The 21,441-nt window shown below is 43.9% G+C and overlaps 1 protein-coding gene across 3 annotated transcripts in view; it reads right to left on the minus strand.

Moving 5' to 3' along the window:
• FRMPD4 (FERM and PDZ domain containing 4) overlaps window positions 1–21,441 on the minus strand; it is a 489,692-nt gene that overhangs the window by 13,020 nt on the left and 455,231 nt on the right. For all 3 annotated transcript variants that reach the window (XM_031445945.2, XM_064482580.1, XM_064482581.1), the window contains exons 8-13: window positions 17,851–17,982; window positions 14,196–14,315; window positions 8,000–8,136; window positions 5,308–5,434; window positions 2,905–2,994; window positions 2,252–2,434 (exon numbers count right to left, since the gene is read on the minus strand). In XM_031445945.2, coding sequence (XP_031301805.1) covers window positions 2,252–2,434; window positions 2,905–2,994; window positions 5,308–5,434; window positions 8,000–8,136; window positions 14,196–14,315; window positions 17,851–17,982 — 789 coding nt within the window. The remainder of the gene's footprint in view (window positions 1–2,251; window positions 2,435–2,904; window positions 2,995–5,307; window positions 5,435–7,999; window positions 8,137–14,195; window positions 14,316–17,850; window positions 17,983–21,441) is intronic.

Raw genomic sequence — 21,441 nt, forward strand, 5'->3', positions numbered from 1 at the left:
AATGTTTTGGTTAAAGCCATCCCTCCTTAATAGCCTTCCTCAAGCGACAATGGCTGCTTCTGTGCTTAGGAAATGTGAACAAACCAAGTGAAGGAGTGGATCGTCCCATTGGAGAAACACAAGTGAGGGGAAGGTCACGTATACCACAGAGAGCCCGACTGAAAAACGTTTACGTGGCACCATTTTGAAAGCCTAGATATTCTGAATCTTTTCCAAGTCATATTGGATTTGAAAAAAATTACATTGGTTTTGTTCCAAAGCATTAACATTTTTCAAAGTGACAGTTAAGGAGTCAGTTACCAGATATGAATCTGCAATCTGAAAAATCACAGGAAGATTAAGTTTGGGTTTGGGGGGAAAATGAGTGTTGAAGCAAAGTAAAAATCAAGTAGAGTAATATTGCATTGCATATATATATATATATATATATATATATACACACACACACACACACACACACACACATACATATATATATGTATCTAAAGAAAGTGTGGTGTATATACATATATACATATACATAATGGAATATTACTCAGCCATAAAAAAGAATGAAACGCCATTTACAGCAACATGCATGGACCTAGAGATTAGCAGACTAATTGAAGTAAGTCAGAGAGAGAAAGAGATATCATATGATGTCACTAATATGTGAAATCTAAAAAAAAAAAGATACAAGTTTTATTTACAAACCAGAAATAGACTCATGGGCTTAGAAAACTGGTTACCAGGGAGGAAAGAGGGGGAGGGGTAGATTTGGAGTTTGGGATTAATAGATAGATACGCATTACTGTATATAAAATAGATAAACAACAAGGTTCTTGCTGAAAGAGAGAGAAAGTGAGATGGAAGGAAGAAGGGAAAAAAACCCCAGACACTCAGAGAGGCACAGACACAGTGAGATGACAGGCCTCTTGCTTTCACTCCCGGGGCTGGGACACTGGTCAGGACAATGGCCCTGGCTGGTGAAACCCAACTTCCATCCAAAGCCCCCGTATTACTTGATGTCCTGTCTTTTCCTTCCATTTCAATCAAGGTTCCCCTTTAAGCCGCCCCACAGTTCTTTTATACAGGCAGGGAGCCAGCAACAGGGCCCTGTCCCCCCTTTCTGGTTGAGACAGGTTATCCCTGTTATCAGGTCTGTGATGACTGCATCCCATGCACCCTTTCTTCTTGCCCCTTTTCCATGATGGGCTGTTCTCAGCATCTTTGGTCATGGACCAGGCCAGGCATTCCAAGTCGATTCTTGTACTTTCGCTGCCGTGAAGCCAACTGGAGCACCCTGCATTCAGCCCGTGGAATGCCGAGGGCTGTGGCCAGCACGCCTGAGCACCACATTCTCCATTTGATGCTCATGTCTTCCTGCTGCAGAGCTCACTGATCCTTCCAGATTTTCTGCATAGAAACCCTTCCCCGTATTTTCCTTTACTCTTAATCCGCTCCTCCCACAGCACCGGGCGGGAGCGAGGATGGGAGTGGGCCCTCCTGCTGGCTGACAGTCTCTTTCGGGGAGACGAGACACTGTCTCTCTTTGGGTCCAGTGTCTTTTCCCCACAGAGACATCAGCTACATTAACGCTGCCAAAATCCAGTGACTCCTCTATTACTGGGACAAGAAGGCGGGGACAGGGGACCTGGATTACTTCCTGTCAACTTCTCTTTTGGGAGTCAGAGCCTGCCCTTTGAAGACAATCTCAGATTGTTGTTTTAAGTGAAACAGCCATGCTGTTACGGGGGCCAGATGTTCAGTCAGCACTGACTGCCATAGCATGAAAAGACAGTCTGACTAAAAATCCTCAGTTTTCCCAAAAGAATAGACACCTGCAGATGCAACCTAACAAAAGGAAACGGGAGTTCTAAACGAAGTTGGGAAAAATCTCCCTGACTCCCTACCAGAGAGAGTCTACATATTCTAGAATATTCTACAGAGTCTAGAAAGTAGGGAAACATCTTTCATCCCCACTGTCTGTCCATGATTCGTGCATTCTGGAGCCAGAGGGGACCTTAGAAATCAACTAGCCTGCTTTCCCTTGTAGAGATGAAGAAACTGAGCTTAGAGAAGTATAGTGACTTGTCCCCAGATCACAGAGCTATTTAGTGGGGCCCGGAGCCATCAGTTCTGAGCTGAGTGGGTTGTTTTCGGCACCCGCTGCCCCTCCGAGGCGCCGCACACGTTGAAATTCTACCCACTTTGTAAATGTCAGCAGGGCTGTAGGAAACCAAGGCCACGTGTCAGGATCTGTAAGACTTGCCTTCACATCCAGCACGTGGAGCTCCACCCTCACCAAGCTCTCCTCCTCCGTGAACATCTCGATCCTGTTGACGTGGCTGAAGTCAGCTAGAAGAGCCACCAGGTTGGTTTTGGTGTTTATGACGTGGCTTATGCCGTACCGCGGCCCGACCAGGAGAGTCACTTCCGAGCGCTTTTCTGCCTGCTGAGAAAGAGATGTCGACAACACATAAAAACACTGGACCTCTGAAGTGCCACGCAGAGTTGAACCCAAGTGTCTGTTTTATAAGATTACATTTTCTTTAGAAAGTCTTTCTGGGTGATATTGTACTAAATCATCCAATTAGAAGAGCTAGATATATGATTGCAGTGAGACTCTGATACATTATGAATAATGTCAAAAGTAAAGGTCCTCATAGCACATGCATTCATTATTATGAGAGATCTTAAGAAATGAGGATTTTCCCCCCTTTTTTAAAGCATTCTGGCCCAGTTCTCTTGGCTCTTTGCATTTCTTTTTCTAGGGCATTCTGCAGCAGTGTCATCTAGCTTAACATCTCTTCTGATTCACAGCTTTTGCTTTTGTCATCAAAGGCAGCTCATTCAAGACAGCCTAGGCAGTGACATTTTGCAGGCCTCTGTGGTGGCCACAGAAAAGCAAGAAAAAGAAATTACCACGAGTGTTGCCTTGAACACACGGCCTCCGTACAGTCGAAGGTCACTGAGGAACTTGAGATAATGGACCTTGGCTTGCAGGGCAGAGAGCTGAGGAGAGAAAAGAAACCTCAGGTGTTCACTCCGTTGGGTGTGATTCTGTTCCTGCTGGAGACCTGCCGAAAACAAGGGCAAACGAGAAGGCGGCAGCTCCTGCCAACAGATGGGGTGTGACAAGCGCTCTTCGTGACGAATGGAAGTCAACTGCTCTGTATCTGGTTTCCTGATGAAGGGCTGCGGCAGGACATCTCGATTAAAATCTTTTTAGTTTGGGGGAAAAGCATGGATGTGCTGGGCCAGGGCGTTCAATAAGTGAGAACAAGATGCTCAAATTCTCCGCCGAAATGCGTGCAGGGTTTGCGGGAGCTGGTTTCAATACACACCTGCAATCCACAGAAAGCCTCTTCAAGGGGCTCTATGCTCCCATCTCGTCTCTCCCAGCCTTGGCAAGGTTTTCGGGAAAATGAACTTTCAGGGCGCTGATCATTGTGGAAATGCTTGAACTCACTCGCTAAGTCCCCGTTTTATTAATTTCAATCCTAAGAATCTACTGAGGTTCAAGAATGAGTGACAGATGCAATTTTATCCAGATAAAAAATTATCTTTATAAAGACTTAGAAATGTAGATTCTCATATCACAAAAAAAGTATTTGATTGAGAAAAGTCCACATTTCATACTGAATATGCCAGGGAAATTTGTTAGGGGTGAAATTGTCCAATAAGGTGCAGATCAAGTGGCAAGGAACGCCAAAATTCTGTTTTTAATTGCAGACGACCCGCCAACTCATTTGTTTTTTTTTTTTTTTTTTTTGCGGGGGGAGGGTAGTAATTAGGTTTATCTATTTACTTTTTCAGTGGAGGTACTGGGGCTTGAACTCAGGACCTCGCGCATGCTAAGCATGTGCTCTACCACTGAGCTATGCCCTCCCTACCTGCCTCATTTGTTAACCATACCTTGATGTGCTACCTTTTATGTAATTGTCATTCAGAACCAATTGTCCATCCTATTTCTTTCAAAAATCCAAAGCCCTTTGCAAATTGACGGGAAAGCAAACCATTCACTCTTAACTAGAAAGAATGACGTCTACAGTAAGGACAGCGACAGATCGATCTTTGAGCAGTTATCCAAATTATTACAAAATCAGTGGGCCAGGCTGGGGGAAAAAATCACATCAAGTCAACTAAAAGCAAGTAACTTCAGGCAAATCGGAACTGATATTTAGAACATCCTGACCCATGGCATCCTGTTATGTTTCCATCAGTTGACTGCTTAGAGAAACTGGGAAGCCAGCCCAAGGTGGCTGATGGTGTGCTGAACGAGATTACACGTTTAAGTCACTGGGGTGAGCAGGGAGTAGAATTAAGTATATCTTAGCCAGTAAAAAGGGCTTAAAATCAGGTACTAAGACCAAAGAATTAGCCACATAAACAGTAATGTGCAGAGTCACACAGAAGTTCCTACGGCCGACATCACTGGGAAGGGGTTCTTGGGTTGTTAGACTGCTTCGCCTTTTACAGGTCCAGTATCTTAAGGCTCCTTCTCTTTCTGGTTCCTGAAACCCTTTGCTTTTTATTACCTGTAAATGTAACTCTCTATTCTGACCAACAGTATATTTTAAAATGTCCTTTGTGTTTCTTCTACTTGGAAAAAAAACAAAAGGAGATTTTAAGACTAATGATGATTAATGGCAGAAATGATTTTATCTTTCCTCTAAAAGTAAGATTGAATTCAGGGATTGTCAGTTGGGGGTGATTTTGTTCCCCAGGACATGTGTTGCAAAATCTGGAGGCATTTTTGTCATGATTGAGGGGACAGGTGCTACTGGCATCTCCTGGGTAGAGACCGGAGATGCTGTTAAAATGTTTACATCACACAATGCACAGGATGGCCCCTCTCCCCCAGCAAAGAATAATGTGGTCCCAAATGTCAACAGAGCCAAGGCAGAGAAACCTTGGTTTAATTAACGTGGCTTCTAGTCTGCACAGACCCTCGCTGGCTGTTGTGCACTTAAGCTGCTCTGAGGAGTAAGATGGAAATATGAAATCATCTTGCCATTCTATGCTCCAATCCCCAGGTCTCGAGGCCAGGCAAGGTTCTCTCGCGTGCACGTGTGAATGCACACATACTCCGTACAATAAGGAGTCTATAGTTGGCAAGGAATAAATAGCTTTCCATAAGAATACTTATTTTTCACTGGTTTTAAAAACATGTTAATAGTTTTTTAAAAAAGGTTATACAATGTTACAGCTTCTGAGAATCTGGTGCTAAGTATCTTATTCACGGGCTAATTTTAAACATTTTTTAAAATGCATGCAAACGTCTCTCTTTAAAATCCATTTTCTATTAAGATGCAAATGTGATACCTTTTTACCGGGTGGTACCAAGTTTTGATTTGCTTTGACAAGGTGTGAAAGTGCTTTCTTTATGTTCTTCTCTTTCATGCTTTGCAGCACAGCTGAGGGAAGAAACGTCTCTAATCCCCATTCTTTTCTGCAATAAAGAGCATATCTTTAATTTCACATTCTTGTGATGATTAGTTACCTAAGACTAAATGGCGCTCTGATGCTTGTTGGAACAAATGGACTCTTGGTAAGGCAGGGGATGGAGGCAAGTCCCCAATTAGGGAAGGAACTTGTAATTTACATTCAGGAAACGTACTATTTGATCATTAATCCATATGCTGGTATTTTCAAAGAAACATAGTCCTCATTTTCCAGAGAGAATGCTAATGAGGCATTTGGGGCCAATGGAAACTGGACACTTGATCCAACTCACTTCTGAGTCTCTTAGAATTCATTCACGTCTCTGGGTTTGTACTTCCAATACCAATTTCTCTCCATCCCTTTGTTTATTCCCAATGCCACCTCCCCCTGTCTCCCCACACTCTGTCTGTCTGCTCTTAGCAGGATAAATACAACTCCTTCATGACCCCAAACCATTCTTCCCTCCCCATCTCCCTGTGCCTCCCTACCGATGGCAATTTCTCTAGAAAAACACAGTTTTCTTTCCTCCCACCCAGGTACGTCTATCTACTCCTCCCATCAACATTTCTTCTTGCTGAGGAGGGGAGGGGGTTGCTGGCACGGAGTCAGGGTAGGGTTCATGACCCTTACGTATGTCTGGGTTAGTCGATTCTTGCCATGAGCCCATTTCTCCAACGACGATAACAAGAAGGTTCCACATTTTGAATTCTAGGAAATTTTTCCTGATTGATCACATGCCCAACCAGCATCTTCTAAATTATGTGAAGACCTTCGAGAAGGTTGTGGTTATTTTTCCTGCTCCAGATCCTCTCCAAAGAAGGGAAGGAAGGCAGCCTTCCCCCACTTGACCATTTACGCTCTTTTCACTAGTTAAGTTGGTGTTTTTCGTGACCACTGCTTTCTTCCTCCTCCTCCTCCACAACTTGCATTTATTTTTACCTGTGGCACTCCTTATGGGCTACGTTGTAATTCTACTTGCGTTGGTGTTTTAGATCGCTACTTTTCATCTCATGTTTTCTTTTTATAATCAGATCTTCAATGGCTAAGTTCTTCAATGGCTAAGATTATAATTTAATCTTACTAGTCTTATCTACTGTCCTAGTACAGTGTCATATAAAATGCCCAATGAACACTTGTTGAGTGAATGAATTAATTCATGAGAACAGTACTGTAGACTGCAAGATTCTCAGTCAAGTTAGTTAGCTCTGGAAGTTTTTGACTCTCCCACGTTCAATCTGGTCAAATGGAGAGCAGGAACAGGAGTGCATTTCAGCTGTCTGAAAATCATCTCAAGTCAGAGGACTGAGATTAGAAGGCCTGGGGCTCTGGAACTGCACGCACGGATCTGTCCCCAGGCATCGACAGGGGAAGCGAGAGTGGCAAGATCAGGGGCGCCGGGAGCCAGCAAACAGCGCTCTCATCTTCTCCAACACAGGCTCACAAACCTGTTGAGAAGAAGCCATTTTGCTCCATGGGGAGGAGGGTGAGGGGAGGGAGGGTCAACCTGGCGCCACGGAACTCAGGAAGGCTTTAAAGGAAGCTTCTCTGGAATGTGGGCTTTCAATTGACTGGACGCCACTTGGAGCAGACGAAGGCTTTTAGTGTTACGTGGAGAAGAGGCTTCAGCCCCATAATGAACCTTGAAATTTGAGTTTTCCTTTTTCTTAGCATTAGAACTGCGGGGCTTAAGAACGTGGTGGCAGCTTTAGGCTGTTGCATCACCTGCCAACGGGTGACTGGGAGACAGACAGTTCTCTTTTAAAGGATGACCCTTTAATAGGCTCGCCAACTGAAGGCAACGCAAACGGCTCTTTTCTAAGAGGGGTATCTTTTCCGGCTAAAGAGGTAGTAGACTGATGTTGTAAATGCTGTATTCAGCCAGCAAAGGCATTTATATTTTCCAAACAACATTTGGTTCATGAAGCAGTTTGCATGACATCCCTTCTCACTCTGTGACAGCTCCTTATTACAAAAACCATCCTTCTGGATTATGACTAAGAGAATGACTGTTTATGCTGCATTTTGATCATCTCCAAGTAATCTCTGGTTATACAGATCATTTTCTAAACAAAGGCCTTTAAATGATCACACCAACTGTAGCACAATGTGGAGTCCCACCTCCTGGGTTTGAATCCCACCCCCTCTAGATAAGAGGCAGCGTGACTTGGGTAAGGTACTTAATCGTCCTGTGTCTTGGCTGGCTCATCTGTCAAATAGAGCTACCGTCCACCCGATCTCCTAGGGAGGCTGTGAGAATCAAACAATTTACTGTCTGGAAACTGCTGAGACCAAAGCTTGGCTTGGAACCAAGTCTGTTGAGGAATTTAAAAATGTACCTTCATTTTAAGCACGTCCCTCAATTTAACCACAATTCTCTAAAGGTGGATTATGGAAGAAACAGATCTCTTCTACCAAAAATGAACAGAATATTCATATATTTTGCCTCTGGTTAACAGATGCTCTGCTACAAACAAGATCAATTTTGGAAATAGAGACACACATCAAAAATACACTTGGCTGTTAAGGAGGCAGCATCTCTGCCTCCGAAATGGTTCTGAGAGTCAGCACTTACTCGATGTACTTGAGGGAGATTTTCTGCGTTTGCTTGGTGGTCACGGTTGCGATGTACATCTGCAAGGCTGCCAGCCGCAGGGCAATGTCATATTTCAGCTCCGGCCCAAAGCGCTCCTGCACGACGTCGTTACAGCTCTGCGAAGAGACCAGCAGAGGGCGTAGCTCGTCAAAGGCTGCACTGCGCTGCCTTGGGAACAGGTGACATGCATTTTCCCCCAGAGCCTTCCACCTTCGCTTCAAAGGCAAGGGGCTAAATGCGGAAACATTTCCACCGCTGCTTGGAACCGAGTCAGCATTTAACTGCACGCACAAACACAGAGACCACGCAAACATTTAACATTCATCACGAGCAAGCTGCTATTTAAATATTTAGCTTTTTGTAAAAATAATGAGGAATTTAGGAATGAAATTTCCAAACACAGGTGCCACCACTGAACACGTGAAGCACTGGGAGCGTGATGTGGCTTCTGTAGCTAGGCTGCTGGGATGGGAATCCTGGGTTCGAATCCACTTTCTCCACTTCATAGGGGTGTGACCTTGGGGAAGTGCCTTCATTGTTCCCAGCCTCAGTTTCCTCTTCTGTAAGTTGGGGATAATACTCCCCATTCACAGAGTGGTGGTGAGGATTAAATGAGTTAACAGTGTAAAGCCCTTGGAACCCTACCCGGCATATTGGAAGCACTCGTGCATTTTAAGAGCTGTCACCAACGTCTTCCTCTTCGCTCTCATCCAGAGCATCTGCGGGGAGGCAGAATTCACAAGGCGATGGAGAACAGCTGCTCTGGACCTACACCTGCTTCCGAGTCCTGGCTTTGCCAATGGCTACCTCTGTGTGTAATCTTCAAGCAGTTTACTTCACGCCTGTAGTCTCAGTTTACTCATCTGTGCAATGGGGACTCATACTAACTACTCTAGCGGAGAGGGGAGGGGTACAGGGTGGGATGAGACGCATGCCGAGCGCTGGGCCACAGCGCTTTGTGCCCTCGGCGAAGGGTGGCTCTTGAAATCGCCAGTTCATTTCGGTGGTGACTGCCACGCTGCGACCTTAAGGGAGTCATTCCACATGTCTTGGCCTGAGTTTGCCCACCTGTAAAAGGGAGACCTACCTCACAGGGTTTGTGGTGAGCATCACACTGAAGAGGGGCTGAGAGGGTGTTGGAACGTGTCAAGTCCTCGGCGACCACAAGCCAACGGGCTGAGGGCGGCCTCCTCACTCAGTCGGGGGCAAGCGCCGGGCCGACGGCGCCGGGAAGCCCAGCACTGCTTGAGCGTGTCCTGCGTGTGTGGTTACTTACTGTTGTTTTGGGAAACTAGGCCCTTGGGCTAGAAAACACATTTAGCCTCTTTCTCCCTTCTTTAGTCTTTGCCTCGCGCCCCAAGATTTCAAATGGAAAACTTTATCAGGATGTGCCCGGCTTCTTTCTGAGACTTCGTGTATTGATTCTGCTAAATGGGAGCATGTAGCCACATTCTGTCTGGTTTCTGCACACAGTCCCCGCCCTTCGGATACTTCTACGCCCCACACTGGTGCTGGGCGAGGTCCCCCTCCCCCAACACGCTCTGGGTGCGTGCCTCTCAGCCCATCCCGTTTACCCCACAGAGTGAAGCCACATTCTCTCCCCTCCATCCTTTATATGGTCTTCCACCTTCACTTCTTAAAATCCCACACCTCTCTGGGTCACACAGCACTCCTGTTGGAAGTACGTCTGACTGGAGGCAAGAGAGGGTGGTTCTGAGGGAAGGCAGCCCCTGGGAGCAATTCCACGCTGCTAATTTTGTTTTGCTAGTCTTGGGCTTACCAGTTATTTCCAAGAGCCCAGGGTTGTCCGCCAGGGGGCATCACAGCTTTGAGGGTCCAGATAGGGTCATTTTAGAGGGTCTCACAAGGGATGAGGGTAAGGAAGCCACTTGGCATAGTGCCCGGCCATAACAGGCACTTGAAAAGTTTTTTCATAAACCATTTTGATAAAGTGCTTTCTTCTATGACTGCTGTTGCATGACAGATTTAAAACAGGATTTGGGCACAGAATTTAGACAAAAAAGCCCCAGGTTTGATCCTAGGCTCTGTCAACAACTGATCAAATGAACTTGGACATGGCATTTCATCTCTCTTGAGTCTCAGTTTTCTTATCTGAGAAATGGGCTAACAACAGCCAACTGTCACAGTTGCTGGGATACCTGCAAGGATGTTTCATAAAATGGAACAAGCTTTATAAATTTAAGTCATCACGTCACTCCTTTGCAAAGTTGTGACTCGGGCTGATTTTTCCCCATCCCTGTTATACCCTATATTTAACCAGACTTCTGGGTGAAATTTTTTTGTCAAGGTGATTAGTCACTTAATTACATTATATAATTAGTTCAGACTGATCCTGGAGAATTAGTGTGATGTCTGACTTACAGTATATATAGTTTTGGTACAAATCATGCATTTATTACTCTCCAGTACATTATTTAAAATAGTTATACACACACACACACAAAGCAGCAGGCACAGATATAGAGAACAAAATAGTGGTTACTAGCAAGGAGAGGGAGGGGGAGGGGCAATATAGGGGCAGGGGATTAAAAAAGGGTCATCATGGGATTCTATGAAATCACGTGTATGAAACTTTTGAAAATTGTAAAGCACTACAGAATTTTTAAGAAAAATTTAAACACTACAGTTAATACAAGCAAATGGCGGTCATTTTGCCGAACAGAAGTCTAGAAAGATCTCACTTTAGATCTATGAAAAGTTCCTTTATGATGAACATGGAAGATACTAAAAAGGAAACGGATATTGCTAACGTGTTTGAAAACATTTCGTAGCCTCTTAGGTATTACCCTGTTTACCAACTGGTATAACAATCTTTTTTTTAAATAGCTAGCGGATAGCTTAGTATTAGCATAGCTTATTATAATTATGGATTAGAACAGCCTGGATGATTAGGGTTTACTGTTATATGTGCTAAAATCGGTAAAATACCTCGTGGTCCATTAATGGCCAGGCGATTCCTATGTATCATCACTATCGAAACCTGTGTCCATCGTCACGGCTCATCTAGTCAATGGCTACCATCCTCATTAACAGCCCACTCGGTTGAATTGATTTTTGTCCATGGAATGTGATACACATTGCTTCTGTTTACTCTTTTGTTTTCCACGCTACTTTTATCGCATCTTTTGAGTACCCTAAAATCAACACGGGCACAAAGCACCATTTGAAGATCCACTGACTTAGGCCAGACAGATGTGTAGCTTCAGGCATACCGCAATCCTGTGATACAAGGCGCTTCGAAACAGAGGGTCTGAACCCCAGAAATTCTCATTTCCTATGTTGAGTGGAGGATACATGAGGTGATGGTAGACTAATTTTGGTCCCTATTGCCCACCATGACATGGCCCCCTAGCCTCCCTCCCTGGCACTGGCTACTCCTGGAAGGGGTAGCTAATCCATCACCCACACAACACCCAAGGTGGGAAAGGAGAAGTGTCCTCTGTCTTCAGCTAGTCCTAGGGCACGTTCCCTGGATAGGTTCTCCTGTTCTCAGGACAGGCCCACAGGTATAAAAGTTGGATCGTTTGAATAAGAAGGATCTTCATGAACTGCATTAGATTTGAGCAAACACTTTAAACAGAACAAGTGCTTAGCAGTACTCCTGGTCTACGTAAAAGGTTTCCATTCCCCAAGACAAACACAACTGCATTCTTCTTTTAGAAATGCAATGGACTTGTGATGCAGAAGCAGAGTAAATGGTTTTAAGCATCCTCTTGTTAATAGGACAAGTATATAAGTATAGAGACGACAACTGAATGCCTCTCACTATCTACAGCCATGAGCCGACTGGCACCTGTCACTATTTGTTTGCAACTAATAAGCTAAAAACACAGCACACGATCTGAACTGCAGTGGCAGAGCCCTGGGTCGGTTCTCAGCAGGAATATGGGGAAGACGCAGTAACAGATCAACTGAAAATTGGGCCTTTCCATGCAGTCAGATCTGGGTTACCTGGCCTTTGGGGAGCATGCGATATTGTTGAGGGGTTCAGGTAAAATTGAACATTTAAGGAAGCCAAGTCATGACAGCTCATTGTTCTGGGTAGAAAATGGAGTACAGTGCACTGCACATTTCTTTCTTTGATAAACAAGGTATACGGAACAGGATGCGCCTTTTCCTGATGACTCCAGGTTATCTTCCTGAACATTAATCATCCTACTGAGCTGTAAGTACCGCAGTCTCCTCCAAAGGCCGCCGAGGTGGGGAACATTCAACAGTGCCCTGAGTGCCCCCGTCTGCTGGAATGTTCTAGAATGTTCAGCTTCTTTCTTCTCCCACTTAATTTCTGTTCTCCAGGGCTTACTGCCACTTTAATTTATGTCACCATTCCTAACCTCTGCCATTTATCTTGTGTACATCTCTGCCATCTTCTACCTGTTTTCTCCTCCCACCCAGCTTTTTCAAGATTACAAAGCTTTGAAATACACAAGAAAATATCGAGAATAGTAAAACAAATACCAGTACATCAACTTCCCACAGTGAACAAATGTTTCTTTTATTTTTCCTACATCTTTGCTTTTTATTTCTTACTCAGAGCTCTGGCAGTCTTTGGCTTATATAGATATCCCCCAGCCAAAGAGAGCATTTTTTTTGACCTTATTCTTCCCTTTTCTCCTTTTTATGTGGGGGCAGATTACATTGTGGTTTACAACCTCTTTGAGTAATTCTCATTTTAGATTCCTAAGCATTAGGTAAGTGGGTTCTTACTGTTTAATGTGATTGTATTGGGAAATTAAGTTAGAGTAATGGGAAGCAGCTACAGAGAAATATAGGAACATCTAAATATCAAGTGGATAAATTCCCTCTGGGACAAACCTAGGGAAGATTCTCATTTCTGCAGGCCTTGTGTTTGAAATGATATCCCAGAATCAGACGTACACGGTCTGCAAAAGACACTGTCTTCCTAAAGTTTTACTGCCTTGAAATGAATAATTCCACTATAATGAATATCATGAAATTTCAGAACAATTGAAACACCAAATATATGAATGAACAAATAAGTAAAGGAGAAGGGAGAACTCTTTCTTACAGGAGATTCCCAATTAATAAATGAAGAAGAAATAATGGAATTAGACAAATTGTCATTTTCAATCATCACAGTAATAATGGATTCAGGCAAGAATCATCAATGAATACTAAAACGATGGGGCAAAAGGGCAATAAGAGAGTTGCGAAGTGACTTTCCACAAATCACTTATTGACTGTAAAAGGACAAGCAGTAACTTTTGGATGGATACATTTGGAGAACATTGCTTAGCATTAATAGTGACAAAAGTCAGTGTGAACCTTGCCAAGAAAGGGACATCACATGCCGCCTGATACGATGCACTAAGGAGGACATGGAGTCACTCGTGTCATTCTCCTGCCCACAATGCAGAGCCTTGATCTAAACACTAGAGAAACCCCCAATTGAGAGATTTCTACAGAATAACTGATCAGTACTCCACAAAACTGTCCAGGTTTGGAGAGTCAAGGAAAGGCGAAGGAATGCACCAGGTTTAAGGAGAACAAGGTGACATGACAACTACATGCAAAAGGAGATCTTGCAGTGGATCATGTTCTAGAAAAAAACTGACTTTTGGGACAATAGGCAAAATTTGGATATAGACTAGAGATCAGATAATGGAAACATATCAGTGCTAAATTTCCCAATTTTCTCAATTGTATAATGATTATATTAGAAAATGTCCTTGTTACTTGAAAATCTATACTGAAGTATAAGCATGGCTTTGGTAATTGACATTCATATGGTTTAGATAAAAAATTGTGTGTGTGTGTGAGAGGCCGTGTGCACACACTAAAGATAAAGTAAATATATAAAAGATAAAGTAATATATAAAATAAATATATGAAATATATAAAGTATATATAAAAATACGTAGAGATAAAGTAATACGGTAACAATTGGTGAAAGACATCGAAGAGTTCATTTGTTACTCTTGTATCTACTTTTTCATAAGGATGAAATTATTTCCAAATCAGAAGTCAAAATTGAAAAAGCACCATGGAATCCTTTTATCATACGCTGAGCTTGGGGTGAGGGACGAAGAGAAAGGAGATCCCAGCTGAAAGAATTCGGCGGGGGCCGGTGGGGAGCCCCACAGGTAATTTATCCCACAACGTTAACATGAAACATGCCCCAACTCTCACGTACCTGAACATACAGATACTCAAAAGCAACTGGATCTCTCCTTAAAAGGTCAATCGGATCCTTTGGGACAAAGCTAATTCGGAAAAGACACCGCATTTTATGGGAGCTGGGCCGCTGTGTCACCTGAAAGAGAAAACCAATCACAAGAATCGTTCAGTGCTGGAGGAAATGGCTGAGGGGCAGAAGCAAAGGCAGCTTTCTTTTGACACTGAGGAAGGACGTGGTTGAAGTTCTTTTAGCATCTGTCATAGATACTCATTCCCTGAAACCTGTACCTACCTGTGACTGAGGAGGTCATGTTCCCCTAAAGCAGGCTCTGAAATGAGGGACTTAAATAAGGAAGTGCTCCCTGGAGAGACCACTGGGGGTGTCAAACAAGGGCACCAGCACAGGTCAACCCAGCACGGGTGGTTCCAGGCTGTCCTGAGGGAGACTCCGGTGGGAAACGTACATCGCGGAGCCGCTGGGAGCACGGATCAGTCATGGGTTTTGGGCTGTCCCGGGGGATGTGAATTTCCAGGTGTGGATAGGATGGGCGGCAGTGGTCAGAGGGCAGTCCTCTGGGAGAGATCTGCAGATGCTGGCGGTTGTGACAGCCGCACACTCAGGCAAGGGTGAGGGTAGGGGTGCAGAAGGGGACCCGAGGGAGAGCACAGAAGCTGTCTACTACAGTTCATTACTGCATATAACACTGCTATGCCTTTTTTCCTAAATGAGACTCCAGAATGACTGTAGCAGTGAAAGTATTATCAGCCTTCGGTGACATCCATTTGGAAAGTAGGAAGACAGAATTTGGGGCCTGTTCACTAAACGTGGAGTCCACAAGTTTCCAAATTACCCCAACTTCTGATATCATGACATTGTTCAAATCGTTCAAAGGAGCTTTGAATACACCACGCGTTATTCAGGGTTAAGGACCATGGATCATTCTGATTTGTTTTCCTTTTTCCCAGCACAGTATGTGCCAGCTGCTAGGTACTAAGTTTCTTAATTCTTTTTGCAACAAAAGGGATTCAGTCAATGAACAGTAGGTACTTAATACACAGCTGAATGAACTGGACTTCAAGAAACAAGGTAAAAGCTCTTCAATTTTCCTTAAACAGGTCAACACGATGAAACTAAAACCAGGCAGCATGAACCTACACGAAACTTCTGTGCGCTTGTATGTACTTTTTAATGCTCTTGTATGTGGTTTCATGTACTTGTAACTACTTTTATGCAGGGGGCAAATCAGGCAAAATAAAAACGTCTGTGAACCGCAATTTAAAAGTTCCAAATAAAAATAGTAACAGCTTTGTTCAGTCCCCAGCATACACACAAGTGCGTGCATATACGTACGTTCTTAGACTTTGTATATAATCTTAGAGTTTACATTGCTAACTTTGTTGACTAGAGGAATTTCAATGGGAAAACGTACCCTACTTTTAAAGGTACACTGGGCACCCTGAGAAGTAGTAACGCGGAACCAGCTTTCTGGCTGCGGCCGGATTGCCAAGCTGAGTGAACGCAGGGGCCCGTGGGCTCTGGGCTGCTCATCACTGGCCGATGGTGAAGCAGACCAGGAAGCAGGAAGTGTGGGAACCTAGGAGGCCAGCGGTGCGGGTGGGGCGGCCGCTGCGTTTCACAGTGACGTCACAGGGTGTTTTTGTCAGCAGGTCCGCTGTGATGTTAGAAAGTCAGGTATCACTGTATCGCTGGCTCCTTTAATTACTGGTTAGAATCTGTCCTGAATTTTCTGTAAGTCTTGAGTCTCTTTCTATCATTGGTTAGTTATACTAGTTTTGGGAAATAAATGAATGTAATGCAAAAGGCTGCTTTAGACTCATTAGAAACGGTAGTCCCTAAGAATAACAGCCCCTAAAATAAGCAACCCCCCCCCCCAATTTCTCGGAAACTTTAAGTAGTATGTAAATAACAATATTATTTTCTAGACAGAAGTTTAGCATCAGTGGAGGGGAGGGCAGAGCTCAGTGGAAGAGCACATGCTTAGCATGTGGGTTCCATCCTGGGTTCAATCCCCAGTCCCTCCATCAAAAAAAGAAGTTCAGTGTCAAATTGCCAGAAATGCAGGTAGACTCGCTTAAAAGTTCTTTGGGCGTTTTCATCACAGTTACATGTTTTAAAATAATTTTTGTTATTGGACCAATTTCTTACACTTACTCCTCTCTGTCATGCCTATAAATATTTTATTGGTCAAGTGTTTCCTGTATATTGAATTCAAAGGCATACAGTCAGTTCATTTCAGGATATTGAAACAATCAATTTTCTTTTCTAGAGATAACACTTGAGTCTCAGCGCTTTGCTTTTAGTTCTGATTAAAGACAAAATAAAGCCTCTTCTAGAAAGATAAGGGAAGAATCATGGTTAGAGGCTTTCTGTTGCCTTTTAATGTTTTAATAGAAATTTAAAAACTAGAAATCAGCTCGGAATGAGAAGCGATGGTTACTTAGCACCAGAAGAGACTTTGAAATCAAGAAGAGCTACGTTGGCATAAAGCTTTCCGAGAGGCTAGGCGGCAGCCAGAGGTTCAGAGGGAAAGCAGAACGAGAGCTATCACAAAGCTGTGGGAGGGGGCGCTAGGCTCATGCCAATTTTCCCATTTCCCCTCCCATTTCTCTCCCAGGATTTCCGAATATCACCTCCCAAATGAACCACCTGCATCCAAATCTTTGTCTTAAATTCAGCTTCTGGAGGAACTCAGAGCCAAACGCTGACCTTTCACATGTGGGATTCTGTGTATCAGGGGCTGCCCCCCTGTAACAAAGAATAAATAACTCATTTTCCAAGTGTATTTTGGCACAGGTTAAAATAATAAACAATCATTGGGCATGATTCAAAATATCTATAGGTAGATTTAAACTTGACAAAAGTAATAGGCTTTTAATTATGCGACAACCAAGAAGCACTGCAGTGTGATGACACTTTCTGCCACTCCATCCACCTGGGGGTGCTGTGACTCCCTGCCTCTCCTCCTGAGGTCCTCTCATGCCCTTCAGTAAAGTTCCCTCTTCAATGAATTCTCCTACACAGGGAGAACTTGTTGAGATCCTTTATACACCCAACAAAGACTCTGCTTGTGCGGAATCACAATGAAATTCAGGACGCCGTACTGAATCCAGCAGCCAAGCAGCTCGCTTGTCTCCCAGAGAACAGGTGGGGGTGGCATCTTGGTGACCAGGAGCATGGACACATTGGTGGCTCACATACTTAGAGAGGGCAGACTGGGGCAGGGATTTCAGGCTTCCAAAAATAGTCTGAAGCAGGCACTAGGAATTTAACTAAATATGATTTTGGCTTAATTTAAATAATCTCACAAAGCATTTCTTTTTAATAGTTTCTAGAGCTTGATCATCAAAACAGGTGAATAAGCCATTACCATAAGATAAAATATACTTCTGCAGAGCCATATTCCCAATGAGTCACTGCTGAGTCTTTGACAATCCTGTCTGTGTGACCAACTGACAGTCTATGAAAAATTGACAAAAAGGAAAACATCACCTTGAGGTGTAAAATCCATTATGAATGCGAGGACTGCCTTTAGTGGGGCTGCCCTGGGCTGCGGTGAAGGCACTTACAGGGCTCACAGACAGCGGAGCTCTGGGCCGGGGGGCCTCTGCTCTCACCGGCAGCGGGAACACCGGGGAAGTAATTCACACACCTGAGTTAGAGTCTCCTGTTCGTGAAGCAAGAGCAGCTTCGTTCCGGCCCCTTCTGTCCTCTGCTCCAGCATGAGGGAGAAGTGTTCGATGCCTTTGATGGAGAGCTTCTCTTGAAGGGTTAAGATGACATCCTTACAGAGGAAACAATGACAAGATGCCATCAAAATCAAGGTAGCCGGCTTGTGGAGTTTACCATAACCGAGAAGTGTTATACAAATGGCCTTCAGATCTTAACATTTTTGTACCTTTGATTAATTCTAAAGCTTGATGCTCCAAAGACCCCCCAAAGATACAGAAATGAGGCCGTCCCTCTCTTCTTGCCCTTATCCTGTCCCCTCCGACCCCAGATATTTATGGAGTTTAGAAACAGAGAGGCAGCCAGGTGAATGGATGGAAGAAGAGCTTGCTTATCACCTAAGGTGTCAGAAAGCACATCAGAAGACTGTGCAGTGTAGTCAGCTCAGTTCCCCCTCTTCTAAATGCTGCGGCAACTGCACCACCCCTGCAAGTGGTCTACCCCAGGGTTTTGTAAAGTACTCCCTACATGCCAAATCCAGCCCGCCGCCTGTTTTTATAAAGAAAGTTTTATTGGAACACAGTCATGCTCATCTGTTTATGTACTGTCTATGGCTGCTCCTGGACTCTGTATCAGCACAACGGGGCCAACAGAGACTGTGTGGCCTGGGAAGCGATCTGGCCCTTGACAGAAAAAGCTTGCAATTGCCTAGCCTACCCCTCCGTAAGAGCACGTGGGAATGATAAGGAATGTGGGCTCTGGAAACAGTCTGGCTTCCACTCTGGCTCTACTGTGTATTTGTTGGCAAGTTACTTAACTTCTAGGTATCTTAGCGTCCCTACCTGTCAACTGGGGATAACTGTAATACCTGCCTCGGAATAGATACCAGGTAAGGAGACATCCTTACAGAGGAAACACTGACAACATACGATCAAACTCACTAATGGGCACATAGACACTAATGGATAAATGAACTCATACATAGAAAGCATTTAGTCTAGCACTGTTTGGCACGGAGTCAGGACACTATCACCATCTACATATATTAGCTTTTATTTTAAATCTCTGGGGAAGGTAGAATGAGCAAGCTTTGTCAGCAATCCTTTACAGGGTTAACTATCAATGATCAGAAAGGCATTCTACACACAAGCCCAAGTTCACAGCAACACAAACTAATGTTCTCAACCATTACTTTTTCCATGTACCTGAAAACTAGTACATGGTCTCTCTTCAAAGATAATCTTCAAGGTGCTAAACATCCCACAGAAAAGTGGTTTCAGTCCAGGGAAATTTTGCCCCACAGCAACATTTGGCAATTTCTGGAGACATCTTTGATTGTCACAGTGGGATTGGGGAGTCAACCGGCAACAGGGGATGCTGTGAAGCATCTTACGACGCACAGGACAGCCCTCACAACGAGGAATTATCTGGTCCAAAGTATCAACGATGTCAAGAAAGAGAAACCCTGCCATACAAGGATTTTTTTTTTTAATTGATCTTTCTGAGGTTTTGATTCTTCTCTGTGGACCTTTTTCAATTTCTTCTGACTTCTTTAAAACAAAGCACCCAAAAGAATCATTTGACAGAAATTCCTTGACTGTTGCCTATCTTGAATTTCATAAAAAGACACCCGGTTTCATAATTTTTGCTCAAGGCCCAGAAAAGAGAAAACAAAACCAGCCTTTGTGTGGCAACGCATACTTTATAAAACATTCTCCTGGGTCACCAGGGAGGACTCTCGGCAGCCGTGATTTTTCCCTATTGCGACTTGGTAAGCAAGAATTTTGGCAATTTTTATTAAACCGTGTCACCGCCCTTTCATACCTCTCCTATTTCTATTTTACGCCTATGTGCTTATGTCTATTGTGATAATCAGGCTGTTAGGAACAAGATAAGGTCACTTTAATTTGACGTGAACTCTCTGTACCGCTCCCCCGTCTTCTCATTGTCATCTGCCATCCTTGGGGAAATCAAACTTAGTCTGATGTGGGTTCCTATCATAAAGAGGCCAGAGGGAATTAACAATAGGGCTCACCTTTAAATTTTGATTTATTTCTGTTAAGAAACCATTAAGATGCAAATCTTTACCAGTATCTTTGGATGGGTAAGGGGTCCAATGGCAAGGAGATTTTGGACCAGTTGGTATCACGGAACAACCCCTAGTGTCAGAGGGAGCTGTAATAACGTAGCTCTGAGGTCAGGGGTCTTCAAACTACAGTCTGGCCCTTTCATTTCAAACCTGGCCATGGCCATTCATTTACATATTATCTGTGTAGTGAAGGATTAGTCTTGCCTAAAGAAAGGTTTGCCTCTTTGCTCCTGGCTCTTGGCCTTGGAGTGTCCCGTCTGATAGGGGTGTCTTGTTGGCCACGGGGGTCTTGGGCTACACTGGAGAGTCTATGCTGGTGATAGGACTTACGGTGGGGACCTTGGGCCATTTGGTAAAGTTCATCTCTGGAGGGGCGGGATGCTAAGGTCAGCCATGCAGGTGGTCAGCTGTGTCTAAATGGTCAACTCCCAATAAAAATTCTGAACACCGAGGCTCGGGTGAGCTTCCCTGGTTGGTGGTACTCCATGCATATTGTCACACATCGGTGCGGGGAGAAATAAGCACTGTTGCCTTGACTCTCCTGGGGGAGGATGGCTGGATGCTCCTCGTCCGCGCTTTGCCGCCCTGAGCACCTTTTTCTGATGTTGATTTTAATCTGCAGGCTTTCGCTGTATTAAACTGTCACTGTGAGGATAACAACGTGCTGCGTTCTGGGAGTCCTTCAAGTGAATTGCTGACAGTGAGGGTGGTCTTAGGACCTCCTGAATCCACTTGTCTCTGGCTGCTTTCGTGATACAACAACAGTCTAGTAGTTGCAACAGAGAGCAAATGGCTCACCAAGTCTGAAACACTGACTCTCCAGCCCTTTCCAGGAAAAGTCTGCTGAACCCTAGGTTAGTTGATGAATACTTAAGAGTAACATTTCACCATAAATTGATTTTGAGTAGGAATAAAAGGAAAAGGACTTTTCCAGTCATCACCACTGAAAATTAGCAGTCTTGTACAAAGGAAGTTAATATTTCATCTGCAATGATTTGAGGATGATTTCAATGCTCCATCATCAATTTAATACTGTCTGCTCTGTTACCTGCTAATTCACTACCTATTTAAAGCAATTCAAAACAAGCTGCTTGGGCTATCACGGCAGTATGTCAGAGTGCACAGTGAGTGGGCCTTTGCAGAAATGCTTTTACTCACAAGGTCTGTGCTGATTAATTGAAAAAAAAAGGAGAATGAGGGGTTGACTAGTGATAGACATTTTTAATACAAAGTTGATATTCTCTTGATACATTATTGTACAGCTCATCACTAGCTACCTTTTTTTTTTAACCTCAATAAAATCTTTCATATTGTGCCATTTGAAGAAAGCCTATTTTAGGCTGATGGAACATTAGGGAGCAATCAATTTCTGAACACACTTTTGTCCAATAAAAAACAATATGCACTTCTTTTTCCCCCAGGAAGGAACATGGGGGGAAAGAATGCATATGCTTTGTTCTAATATCCATTAGGGAGAACTCACCT

This window comes from Camelus dromedarius, chromosome X (genome assembly GCF_036321535.1).
Source record: "Camelus dromedarius isolate mCamDro1 chromosome X, mCamDro1.pat, whole genome shotgun sequence".
Classification (NCBI taxonomy): Eukaryota; Metazoa; Chordata; class Mammalia; order Artiodactyla; family Camelidae; genus Camelus; species Camelus dromedarius.